Raw genomic sequence first — 13,615 nt, 5'->3', positions numbered from 1 at the left:
CTCCTTTTTGATACCTACTCTCTGTTACTTTCAGATGGTTCGGCAAACAGGAACGTTGGAGAGACGTGAGTATAAATTTCAAGTACGATATTCAGCGAAACACTTTTCCCATAATTTCCGAATTCAGACGTGTTACTAATACCAAACATCCGGCCCAGCGTACTCGCTTTCGAATACGATGACATTAACATCGGCGGCATACCCTTTTCGGTAGTTCAGTTACAGTTTTTTTAGATTTTGCTCGCATGGCGCACATTTTCAGAGACTTAGCGGACCCGGCAGCAAGCGTTAGTCTACTTCGCTTCCACAAAACCAAAACAGACGATGCCAATGGGCAAAGGCAAGGAGCACTTTTTATTTTCTCCTCTATTATGCTCGTGCTGAATATGTTTGAAATGTTTGCAGTACTGTTTGCCGGAAATGTGCGGCAGTTACTTTGCTTCGTCCTGTACAATTGCACGGTGCAAGGCTGGCTTGTAGAGCTCGAATAAAATCAGTCTGCTGGCCTTTCGGTAACAAGGAAAGAAATCCTCGTCGAGTTCATTGCTTTCCAGCTTCTAGCCTGTGGTTACATGACTTGTACTCTTTACCTTATATTTCTTCTCACAAAATTAAGTAATACAGCTGCGTAGGAAAATGTCGCGGCTTTCCGGAGTACGCTTTAGAGTAGGACCGTTGCGGTCACAGGGAAAATGTGAAAAGTCGAAATTCAGTTCTGCTACATCTCTATAATTGAAAGTAAAACGTTTTAAAGAATAACCATTCACGGCATCAGATTTTCATAATGATCAATTTTCAAAGAATTAAAATTATTTCATACTTTGTTACACGGTCAATCGAATCGATACTATTGATCATTGGTCATGGAATTAATGCATTCTATGAAGTATTATTAATGGTATGTCATTTTTCCTGGCAATAATGGTACAAAGTGTCGCAGTGGTTCATTAATAATTGACGTACCTACCAAAATTATGAATAATCGACTTAGATCCTTTTTCGTATTTCTTAAGAGTAGAACGCTTATGTGCAAAGAAACAATGCTTTTGTAGTATTAGCATAACACTGACAACTTTCCTTTGTATCGATCGAAAGTTAATGACAATCCTCTGTATAATTGCTTCCTTTCCGAAAGAAAACTGCCATGACCGAAATTTCCGATTTCCACGACGATCCCAAAACGCAATTTCCATTATGCACCCGCGTACACTGTTTTATCACCGCGGTTACGTAAGGCATCATTGCACTTCAAAATGCAACTCTACGGGTGAATTAATGTTAAAACAATCGCATAAACAGGTTACTTACGTTGTGCGTCACTGTACTCTCCCACGAGTGGTAATCGTTATTCCGTTTTTTGTGGCCGCTTTGGTAATTACATTTCCAGTGAATTGATCTATTAGAGAAAAGTTGCATTTGTTCGATCTCGGTGTCAGCGAGATAAAGAATCTCTACTAATTGCAGTACCCGTCTGCATTACAATTTTCCGTTAACGATAAGTAACATTCTTCGTGCATGACATGACTTTGTCGATTCTCTTATCACGAGATGTTCACGTGTCGAATTTGACTCTTCCTTTGGCGTTATTTTGACGCCTTTCTATCAGTATTCGTTAATGTCTGTATGTAATCGTCGTTTTTCGATCAATGCATTCCGAACTCTAATCTCTCGTGGTTCGGGTGATCTTATTAACGCCGAGCTATCTCCTCGAAATTAACGTTTTCAAATAGGAGCGACACCGAGAGTGCAGGCCGATACTCAAGAAGTGAAGTCGACAGCACCTCTTCGAGGCCAAGAAGGCCAAAAATGACGTTCTCGCAGTTGTTCAAACGCAACAAGGACAAGATTTCCGGAACGGACACGGATACCGTCAGGACGGTTGTCACCGTTGACGATGAAAAGGTAAGGACTTCTTGGACATAAAGCGTTTAATTACTGCACGAAATTATGCAGATCAGTCAATACCCTGCATAAGAATCCTGATACTCGGCAGCCCGTCTCCCGTTCATAATATATTTGGCGTAAAACTCTGCCGAGATTTTCGATGACTAACACGCTACATATTCGACACATATGCGTTTAATTTCACTATTATAATGATTTCCATCTAAAATATGTGATTAATGTAATAATTGATTTAAGAAAAAGAGACTAATTATCTAAATTTATATTCATTGTAATAGAGTTAAGCACAGATTTCTATACATAAACCTAGACCGCTGACAGTTGCTGTATGGGTACATTTAGGGTACCATCAGTTACCGTTTGGGGACGCTGACGTGTACATTTTATAGGTATATTCTAGTCGAGTCGTACTTCCCGCCCCCCGATAGTAGGATAGGGAGGACACAGAGGCAGGATTCTGTACGTCAATTTGACAGCTGTCAATATCGTTAACCTATTGAAAGAACACGGTTAATGATATCTTCGGAATTGGCGTACAGAATTTTGCTACATGCCAGTCGAAATATTCCAGGCCTGTTTATTTTAAATTCTCGAGAATTTAAATTAAGAATTTAAATTATTACGTATTTCCGTGATTTTGACTGAACGCGTCAAATTACAAATTACCTTGCCCTCTTGCGGCTTTAAAAGCAAACTGAAATGAGGTAAACCGGATAAGCTCTTGAACACATTTGGACTTCCACTGTTAGCGACCTAGGTTTGTGTATAGAAATCGGTGGAATTAAGTAATTCCGAACGTGTCTATGTGCATCATACAACAAAAAAAAAAAGAACGGGTCTATTTTCATAATTAAACCATGAAATATTTTATAAGGTACTTACTTCCTCCTCCGGAGATAGTAAATGTAAATTCGATTATTTATGCACGGGATATTGCAGGCACGTGAGGTGCGTATTAATTTTCATCTGAAGTGTTTCCTCGATTAACCTGTTAATAATTATTAATCATTTCAACGCTGATCGCGTTTTACCACTTCTTCGCATCTTTGAATCCGATTTAATGTTCATTTAACATTTTTTTGTTTGATAGATTAATTACTTTTTTTTTTTCATATAACTTTAATTATCCTACTAGGAGCCTACAATTGGCATCTAAACAATTTGTTCCCCAGACTCCAGCTTCGGAACAAACCACTGATGTTTCTGCAACCACGACTGTTCCTGCCGGCGAGGGTGGATTAGTTTATGCAGAATTGGACCTTAAACAACAACAACAAGGGGCCGTTCCACGACGTGTGAGCGAGGACAAAACCGAGTACGCAGAAATTTTATACACAAAGCCGGAAACGGAGGAAGATCGCAACAACAAATAGGCCTTCCCCGTGACTTTTTTAATAATCACCAGAGGCTTTTCTAAAGCAAACTATCCGACCTAATGAAAATGCTAGAATTTTCAACGGAACAAAGTTTTACAAAAAAACATTCGTGACGAATCAGTTTATCATCGAGTGGTTCAGGCATTTCGCTCATATTTTTTTGACATGTATAAGAAAATAATAATTGTATAGATAAATAAATACAAATCGAAGCTAAGGAAAAAATGAGCGCAATGCCCAATTCACTTGTTTGCAATTACAGCGTAACATAGATGTAGGTTCTTTTCTCTTAATGATTTTAAAACAAGATTTTTACCATATGTCATAAAAATCGTGAACAGAAGATGGGTCACTTGAACAGGAGCAACATTCTTGCTGCTCTCAATGAATCTTTCAATTACATTAACACTTATGTCACTTTCGATTGAGATGTCGTACTACTTACGACAACGCATCATCTGTATTACGTACCAAGTACGAAGAAACATTTATATTGTCGAAAGTAAGCTTACGAGTGACGTACTTAAATGTTTTGTTTTTATTATTGTTGCGCACTGTTGTAATATCTATACATTAAGCACCTTCCTGGATGATTCGTTTTAAAGCTGTAAGCATAATTTCGAATTTAAGCAGTAACGGTTAATTATTGGAATAAAAAGACATGAATTTTTTAAACTGATTTATATGTTACGATTCAATTTTTATACAATTTTTTGATATTCCTTTACTTTTTATAGAATTCATGAGTGCTACGTTAAAAGAGAATCATCCGTAATTGTATAGTGTCTATAGATTTCTAACCATTATTTAAGGCTAATATTAGTTCATGGCTACTTAATTATTATAGTTTTATCTTACATATTCCATTCGTGTTCAAAATATATATATATAAAAAACGTCATATTTCGTGCACTCTTCTTTTGTAACTTTCGAACTTAAGCGTGTGAGTGTACTTCGCTGATTTATTTAACGATATAAATACGCCTAAGGTGATATTTTAATATCTTTGTAAGTCTTGTTTGCCGTCCGGTTCTACTAAGCTTAATTACCATTTTGTATTCCTTTACTTTAGTATACCAAAATAAAGTGATAAACAATTATTAAAGGATACAACTCACATATCCTCATCAAATCCTCTGCAGCACATCACGATTTAGCAGTAATACTTCAAACCAGGTAAGGTAATAAATATAGAAATAAAACAGACGTAAAATCATACGTCGAGTAAACTGATAACAGCAAATATTGATAATTTAGAAGTGCGTAAATAAAACCAATATTCACAGATTATGGCACAGCATATAAAACTAAGTTTTTTAAAAATGAAACACTGCCTGAAAAGGCACTTTCTGCAATTTTTATAAAGCCATAAAATATTATATTTTTCTAATCAGATCTTATCATTGACAGTCCGTTTAGTTCGAAACTTTTGCTTGTTGAAATATATCATTATTGAAATAACTTGTCATAATGTTTAATTCTGCTATTTTCCCATTAATTAGCCTCATATCAACGTTTGCTACTTTCAGCCTTCCTCGTCGGTAGTCTCTTCAGGAATCTCCGATTCCGTTGCTTCTGTTTCTGTCTCTCCCGGTCCCGTTTCCACCTCGTCTTCTGTCTCGGTAACTTCTTTGGCATTAGTTTCATCAATTTCGTTTCGTACTTTTCCCCCTTCAAGCGGTCCCACGGCAGTAACGAATGTATCTTCTTCCAGACTGTCGTGCAATATACGATGATGGTATTTTTGGTACACCTCATCCGCCATTTGCAAGTTACGTTTTTTAAACTCCCCTCGATTGACATCCATAAGAAAACTACGAGGAGCTTCACAGTCTAACGGCGTTGCAGGAGAATAATCAGGTCTAACTTTGCTCTTTTTCGGCCTCTTCTTCGGTGTCAATATTGGAGCTGCAGATTCCTCCGTTAAGAGATTCACATCATCCAGGAGATCAATGATCTTTGGATACTCGTCACATTTTTCTAGCAACTGGAACAAAGACGATGGCTTGTAATCATTTCTGGCTCCACCCGAACACTCTAGACACTCTTCAGGGTCGACCTCCAAAGAAAGCGAGTCGGAATCACGATTCGCACGTTTTCTTGGTCCCGGCTTTCCAATATTGATATGCCAAGTCGTACTGACTAACGCGTTGTTTAAATTATCCTTCTTTAGATTCCTTATGAGGGGTTCTGTCGATGGAGCCGAAGGATGCGCCAGCAGGTGCCCATATTTAATCCCTGTAACTAGGTTTCTGCGATATCGGAGGTAAGCATCCTCATCAGCAGTCGTTTCAGCTCCTGGAAGTAGCCCATCGACTTCATCAGCCCTTCCAGGTTTCCTGTACACGGGATCAAGCATGATCCTTTTATGAGTAGATCCTCCCAACATCGCAGCAAATTTGCAGTCTTCTTGCGAGAACGTAAACGCTACTGGAGTAATCCTGAACTCTAGTTTAAGATTGGTGTTCAGCATCTTAGTTAGGGCATATACAAGGGCCTTCGTGTTCCTGCAGCGAAGGACGTACAGAGCTCCATGATTCCTGGTAAAAAGTGGAGGACCCGTCCACCGAGGATCCACCACGTAATATCCATCTTCAACCACCAAAACTCCAATGGTGACTTTACCGCACTCGATGATTACGTTAGAAGCTTCGTTAAAGGCCATGATCAAGGCGGTCGTCAGGTTCATTCCATCTCTTCCATCATAAAGGATTCCACATACATCGACTTTGAATTCTATCGACCAGATATGTGGGAAGACCTTAAAACAAGGCTGCAAATTAAACTTGTTGGGGTGCTTGCGACCCCTACGTGCAGAACTCTTCTGGCTCTCCGAATAGTAACAATCTCCACATATCACAGCAGAGTCTAGAATCACTGGACCCCATTGAGATGGATGACATATGTACTGCATTGCCAGAACTGCCACACAAATGGCAGCCTGATTTTTTCCAGCTCTTTCCCCAAACCTGGTATCATAGGAACCCAATGTTCCCCATACGGAATATATGAGGTTCGAAACCTCGATCGTATAGTGATTCCAAATCGGTTTTTCAGGGACCTTTGAAGTTTCTTTCTTCTGCTTCTTCCGCTTCTTGTCAGGTTGGGCAATGTTTTCAAAACTATTGAAACTCCAGTGAAAATCCAGGTACATCCACATGGGGTCTTCCTGAAACTCCTTGAAAGGAGGAACATTGATGGACTCAACATGCAGTCGATGAATGAAGAATCCCGTGGTCTCCGGGAATCTGTTCAGACACATGTTCCTCACCATGTGGCAGAGACAAGAGAAGATGCAGAGACAGCTTTTGCCTTCAGTCTGAACTCTTCTGCCCTTTTCGTTACACTGGTAAGGGTCCAGGTAATAGTACGAACGCGTGGCAGCAGAGTACCAGAAACCGTAACAACAGTTTGTAAAATGCAGGATCCCGGCATTGTGTTTCTTGAAATGACACTTCAAGTGCTTTCTGACGAGTGGAAAGAAATCGTTCTTCCCTGTTTCGGGGTTCTCCGTGAAATTGACCAAAGTCGAGGAACAATCTCTAAATTCGAAGATCCTGTTCATGATGGTGACGTTTCTTAGAATGTGTTCGGTGTGGTACTTCAGCTCCGGGAATTCTCTGTACAAGTTCTCGGCTACCTCGACGACTTTGTCCACCATTCCCGGCACGGGACTTTGGATGATGTCTCGTTTCACCATCACCGCCAAAACCGCGACGAAGTAACACCGCTTCACTCTGGGCTCCGTTAACTTGTCCCTGTCCTGAAAACCGACGGTGCCTAAAACGAATATCGGTTTCGGGTTAGGAACCGTCGACCTGAAGATCGCATCCAGGTCGTAGGGCTCTCTTCTTTTCTTGTGAATCTCAGCCAACGACGTGGTCGGCATCAGCGTTTCGTGCAGACCCTGAAGATCCGTGCAGTCTGGGTCCAGCTTCCTGGCGTAGGATATGGTGACGACTCTCATCTGGAAACGCGCCTCTTCCTGCTGATCAATTGCCTTCACTATCAACTTCAGGAAATCCTCCATGTCGTCGGATACGATGATCTTCAGACGTTTCGTCAACTGCACTGTCCACCAAGCATAATAGTTCCCCTTCCGTCTCATGACTCCAACATGACCTTTCCCACAACTTACGACTGCCCCGGTGTACACGGGCGTCCCGAAGACCTTCTTCAAAGACATTGCCAAATTCCAGCCCACCGTGGCATACAAAGTACCTTCGTGCAAAGGTGCGAAAACCGCGCGGAATGTATAATTTGCTATACCAAACTCGTGCATTATTCCATCCGTCATCTCCTCCACGGTGGAGTCTTCCGAAGCTAGCAAGCTATCGAAGGCAAAGTCCTTACTAGCTTCATAGATACCTTTGATGGTCCTTCTACCCCATTGCATGGGATCGTGAATGCACCCCCAAGCCATGATGCAAAGATCCAAAGGCTCGGAAACGATCGTGCGTTCCTTGAACCTTCTGTCATAAGTTTTCTTTCTTACGAGCTCCACAGACTCGTCCTTCGAGCAGACCATTCTTGACATTTTTCTAAACGGTGCCAAAATAGGCGTTGTAATGTCGTTCTCCAAAACGATCACCTCCACGGTGGAAGCGTTAAAGTTGGGGATTGCTGCAAATCCAGGAATCGTCAGGTCGAACTCCTTGCACCGGCATTTCCTTTTCTCTTTGGCGACCCATTCTGTCAATTCAATTAGGGATTTTTCGGACTCGGATGTGTCATCATGTTGGATTTTCTCAGCCACCTGAGGAGGCTCCTCGTCTGAACTCTTGCAAGAATCAACCTTTCGGCACTTCTTCCTTCTGCGCCGCTTTTTCACCTCCGCATGGGCGATCGCTAGAGAATATATCCTGTAAGGTTTTCCTGCGGACTCTCCTGTATTATTTTTTATTCGTTCGATCATAGAGTTCTCGTCACAAAATTCCAAGAGACAAGCGAATCCGCCTTCGTTGGCGATTCCTTGCTCGTCGCATGCGTACGGATCGAAGAAATAAAATCTGCCGTTTGCATGCCAAAAAGCGTAAGAGACGTTGTTAAAGACTAGAACACCTGTATGATTTTTCTCGAGATAGGTTGATAATGCGTTTGTCAAAATGTCCGCTTCGCAATCTTCGGGGTCGCAATATACTGTTTGTTTCAACATGACGTTATACGTTACCCCAAGAATTTCGATGTTGTGGAACCATCTCAGAGGTTTGTACCTAAGCTTCCCTGTGTGCTGATAAATCTTATCACCGGCTAAAATAAACTGATCCAGGATGCTGCCCCGGAAGTTGTCAACATCCATACGAATTTTTGCAAGGATACATAGTATCGCGGTGTAGTAACATACTTTGAAGTGGCAATTCTCAATCTGTTGTCTGTTTTCTAAGCACATGTTTGCTTCGATTACCCCAACGTCATTGTGCACCTTGAATCCGCAAGTTTCTGGGTCAGCTGATTCCTTCGATTTTTCCTCAGGTTTGTCGGGCTTCATTCGTACACTTGAGATACTTTTCCTCTTCTCCTTGCCAGAGTCTTTTTTCTTCTTTTTTACTATCGGAGGGTTTTCCTGAAAAAGAAACAAGAGTAAATATCCCCAAGAAACTGCAATGATTATAATGGTAATTTACATTTCTGTGGTATAATTTTATCGGTTCAAAATATGATTAAAAATATGAAATCATCTTTAACACACCCACACACACATATAGCCTTAATATGTAAAATAATCACCTTATCATTCTTTCCACTTCCTGGGAATATCAGATCCATCAACACATCTTCGGTATTACATATTATCTTCTCCAAAACAGCATCTTCCCTAGACTTTGGACAGAGTCTACAATTTCGCTTTTTCATTTCCAAACAAGATTTTGCTTTTTTCTTCGGCGTCAAAGTTTTTATGGTAGGTCCCAAAGGAATAATCGAAGGAGTAATGCACACACCGGTAGGTATTTCCGGAATTTCTTCTACTCGCATTTCTTCTTTTCCGTTTTTATTCAATTTCTTCTTTTCGCACTCTTTCTCCCTCGCCTTGTCCAAGTCTTGATCTTGTATATATTTGTCGTGAATAGCCCTGAGAGGAATAAATCCAATCGGTGGTGTCCTCGAGATCAAGTACTTTTTGGGATGAAGTTTAATTAGTTTCGTAGGCTTTTGTTCCTTGGCGACATTACTGATTGCCGCTTCAACAACTGGCTGAACAGTTGGCAAATCGGTTCCTTGTTTTACAGCCAACTTCGAGTCGACGGAGAATCTGGAGACCAAGGAATGTATCGATTTTGTAGCATGCTTTGCGTCTAAAAGAAGACATAACACTTTCCGTCGAGGTAAAACGTAAGGTCGTGGATGTTGGTACTTCAGCTTCTCGTAAACGACCGCTTCACTTGGTTCTTCGGCAATGTCGTCATCTTCCTGTTCTATACTGACGCTACCTGTTAAAAGACATAAATTTAATGGGCTGGGTGTATCCGCCTGATCCCGTTCTTTGACTGGCGTCAGGGGATCTTCCAAGGGTTTCTCCACCTCCGATGGTTTATCCTCCTCAGCTTGGCCTTCGTTTTCTTTTTCTTCCTCTTCTTCTTTTTCGCCGCCTTCATCTTCCTCGTCCTCAGCGCCTTCTTCATCATCATCTTCTCCCTTTTCTTCTTTTTCTCTTCCGTCTTCCAACACCCCGGTAGGGTCTGGTTCTATTTCGGGAACGGGAACGATTAGATCTTCGTCAGTAATGGGTAAAAATTTCGTCTTATATCTTTCCATGAAATCCTGTTCAGGTACTTCAATGGAGCTCTTAGCGACGTATTTGTCTCCGGGTTGAATTGCTTCAATTCCGATGAAATGGAAGAAAAACAAAGGATCATTAAACTCCAAGATCCCATAGAAAACGTCCGTCAATTCATTAATGGTGTCCGTTACCAGGAATGAAGCAGGATAGTCTCTAAATCTCCATCCTTCCTCCTCGGCACCGTACGGATTAAATACGAAATACTTGTCTTCAGCTTTCCAAACTGCATACATGAGCTTTTTATTTTCTACGATTAACTCGTCGTGCCTTTTGAAGTAACTTTCGAATCCTTCGCCCAGATTAGCTAAAGGATTTGCATCGCCCTCTGCAAAATTCATCTTCCTCTTGAAGAAGACCTCGTTATCATCCAACGTTACCTTATCAGGAAGCATAGACACGTCAAGATGACTCGGTGCAGCTTGAAGGGCTCCTTTGGAGTCGGCGACACCTTTTTCTCGATCTCCTTCTCCGCCTTCTTCGGCATCCTCATCCTCTTCCTCGCCTTCATCTTCTTCATCCGCCTCCGTCTCTTCTCGCCCTGCTTCCTGGGGATCTTTTTTCTTCTCCTGTGGGCTCCCCTGCCGAATCCAGACAACAGTATCTTCATAAGCCTTATTCCCAAGGTCAATGATCCCATCAACGTCCAAATTCCTCCACTCATAAGTCGGCTTCATCTTCGCATATGCCATCGCTGCCAAAGCTATAGTCAATCCTTGCCTTCCTCTTGATTTGTCTTCAAATTCCGTCGACAAACAATTTTTGGATCCTCGAAGTAGCAGTCGATGGGGATTGATTATCTCGTAACCAGACAAAAGTTTGACGCTGTCCGGGGGCATGGTGTCAACTCCCTTGGAAGTGTCATTTTTTCCTCCACCACTTTCAGGTGTGTCCCCTTCACCAGATTCCGTGTTTTTGGCTGTTTCCGGGTTCACAGGATTGATTTCCTTGTTTTTAGCTTCCTCCATATTCGCTGGACTGACTTCTGCGTAGGATGTGGGCTCGTCGTCCTTCGACACGTAGTCTTCCACGTTTTGCATCAAATCGGGAAACTGAGTCCAGACGTCCTTAAATCTCTCAGCTTCGGGTCTGGGCTTTGGTGTCATCTCTAGGACCGTTTTGCACTCGTTCAAAGTCTCGTCCTGGAACGGGGGCAAAACTAACTGCGGCCTCCGATTAGTCCTTTTTTCACGATATATCACCCTGTCCCAAGAACCACCGGGTATTGTTCCGGTTTTCACGTACAACACACGAAGACCATGCAAAATAAACGGGTCCTTTTCCTTGTTCCCGGTGTTCTCCAAAATGGTTTCGACGATTTCGTTCACCGAGCTGTTCATGGTAACGCAGGAGAAGGCCTTCTTGAATTGTTCCGCCTCTTCGGGGTCTTTTTCGTCGACGCGAAATCCTTCCCCGTCGCAAGGAAAGGGGTCGAGAAAGTAGTACTTGTCGCCATCTTTCCAGAGGGCATAAAAAACCTTTTTTATTTCGAGAATCCCGAGGGAGTTGGTCGCAAAGAAATCACGGATACCCGAATCTAAGGTAGCTTTACCCTTCTTACCCTGACCCGGTATTACGTTTACTTCTACCTTTACTTTCGCAGCATACACTCCTAAGATCACATCTCCTATCAGGTCCTCTACCTTGAGTTCGAACGAATCGTCCAATTTCTTCTCCAGGACTCTTGCCAAGTCGACCAGGTATATATGAGCTTCATTAAAAATTAGATCGATCATAGCTGAAGTCCATTTATTGGCGTTGATTAAACGGGAATAGATCAGGGCAGCTAGAGCTATTATCAAGTGACTCTTCCCTTGGAACTCTTTCGGAATAGCTGTATGCAGTAGATGATAAGATCCACGGACTAAAGCTCGAAATTTAGCTTGTATTTTGTATCCGCTCGGTCGTCTTTTAGGCTTTCCTACAGATTTTTCCGGCTCTTCGGGGTCTTCTTTTTCCAGGGGCAACTTGCCAATCCCTCTAATTGATATTCCGTACAATACAAAGGGTTCGTCGTTAACGTGACTTTTTTCCAAAATTATGAAAATAACCCCTATCAGGTCTCGCACTAAGATCAACTTTGCTGAGCCATTTTCGCCTTCTGCGGCAGGTTCGCAGTTTTCCTTTCTGGGTTGACCATCGAAAATGCTGTAGAATTTGGATTCTTTCCAAATCGCGACTTTCAGTTTTAGGGATGTTAAAATCCCCGCATCGTATCTTTTGAAAAATAACTCCAGTGCTTTTATTAGATGCAATTCGGTGGGATTTTCGGAGCGAAAAGTACCCGCGTAAGCGGCATCGTCAATGGCTACGTGCACTTTGTGGGTCTTCTGTACTTCTAAGTCAGTTTTTAGATCCATTATCGTTAAATTTCGGCGATCATCGGTGTCTACTTCTTTGTAAGATTCACAATAATAGGTATCGCCATCGTCGATAATTTGATCTATCACCAACTCGTTCCAACATCGAGATTTCAGAAGAGCTGTCGTTGCATATGCTGCTACTGCTACTGCCTCACCCTAAAATAAGTATAAAAATATATTTAAAAATGGTTTAATTCATTACTTAGTTATCTTTATCAATATTACAAATTTTACGAAAAAAGTTTACGTGTCATTTGGAAAATACCTGGTCTTATCAAGGACTAATAATTTAGATATGTACTATGTACTTGTTTCTCAACAGTTTTCGACATGTTTATATATCTAAAATCTACTGAACACTTGTTCAGTGTGGACGAATGTGTATGTAATTAATATCAATACAGTGGCAAATATACTGATATCATATGCTTTTACTTGAAATCCCCTTGAAAGAGGAGAAAACTTTTTCATATTTTGATGAGCCACGCCGGAACGCATTCCATATTTAACACAAGGTGGTAAGTTCGGGTCAATCTTGGTAAGTGAATAAGTATCTCCGGGAAGATTTAAAACGTCAATAAGTCTTTGATACTCTTCGTCGAGGTCTTGATCGAATTCGTCGCTACTGGATCTATTGCCTTCATCGTCTATTACACCCCCTGCAATTCTTCCCAAAGCGTTGACTTCCTCTTCCGGTAATAATTTGTCGCACTCGCAAAGGTCTCTCAACCTTTTTCTAACTTCATTTCTGCGAGCAATTTCAACTTCGTCTAATGGTTTATTCTTATCACCGTCGCCCTTTTTATCAGTCATTATTGCACGAAATAATCCGCCACCTAATAATTACATCCCCTAATATATTATTATTATATATATCATTATACATTATAATTAAATAACATAGTCAAATCATTCGTTTGTATAATACGCGTGAAAATCTGATATTTCAATTAAAACATGCCATTATGAACAAACGATACGAAATAAAATGTCTATGTCTTACCAATGGAAAGCAAAAGTCTGAAGTAATAATTGTTGAGGGTGCGTGAACCCTAGTTAACAGTATGAATATTTATACAGATGGTTTGAAATACGTTACGATACATATATTCACAATACATTATCTACTTTTGAAGCGAATGTCAAAAATGTATAATCTAATAACTCACATTTCTATTTTATCATATATATTTTCG

General features: G+C 41.1%; 2 protein-coding genes across 3 annotated transcripts in view; one reads left to right on the top strand and one right to left on the bottom strand.

Moving 5' to 3' along the window:
• Window positions 1-4,386, top strand: part of LOC105694704 (fasciclin-3) — a 409,158-nt gene extending 404,772 nt beyond the window's left edge. The window contains exons 8-11 of one of the 2 annotated variants that reach the window (XM_012415615.2): window positions 35-65; window positions 263-340; window positions 1,731-1,902; window positions 3,078-4,386. In XM_012415615.2, the coding sequence (XP_012271038.1) occupies window positions 35-65; window positions 263-340; window positions 1,731-1,902; window positions 3,078-3,278 (482 nt within the window). In that variant the 3' untranslated portion in view covers window positions 3,279-4,386. The remainder of the gene's footprint in view (window positions 1-34; window positions 66-262; window positions 341-1,730; window positions 1,903-3,077) is intronic. The other variant, XM_012415616.2, reaches the window with a different exon arrangement.
• Window positions 4,387-4,780: 394 nt separating this feature from the next.
• On the bottom strand, window positions 4,781-13,232 carry LOC105694642. The gene is made up of 3 exons (XM_012415508.1): window positions 12,855-13,232; window positions 9,009-12,575; window positions 4,781-8,844 (listed from the first exon to the last, which is right to left on the bottom strand). The coding sequence occupies exons 1-3, from the start codon at window positions 13,230-13,232 to the stop codon at window positions 4,807-4,809; spliced, it is 7,983 nt and encodes a 2,660-aa protein (XP_012270931.1). The 3' UTR covers window positions 4,781-4,806.
• Between the last annotated feature and the right edge of the window lie 383 nt (window positions 13,233-13,615).

The sequence above is a fragment of the Orussus abietinus genome, unplaced genomic scaffold (assembly GCF_000612105.2).
Source record: "Orussus abietinus isolate OABI.00-Male unplaced genomic scaffold, Oabi_2.0 scaffold48, whole genome shotgun sequence".
NCBI classification, from domain to species: Eukaryota; Metazoa; Arthropoda; class Insecta; order Hymenoptera; family Orussidae; genus Orussus; species Orussus abietinus.
This window is presented reverse-complemented; position numbering and strand designations above follow the sequence as displayed.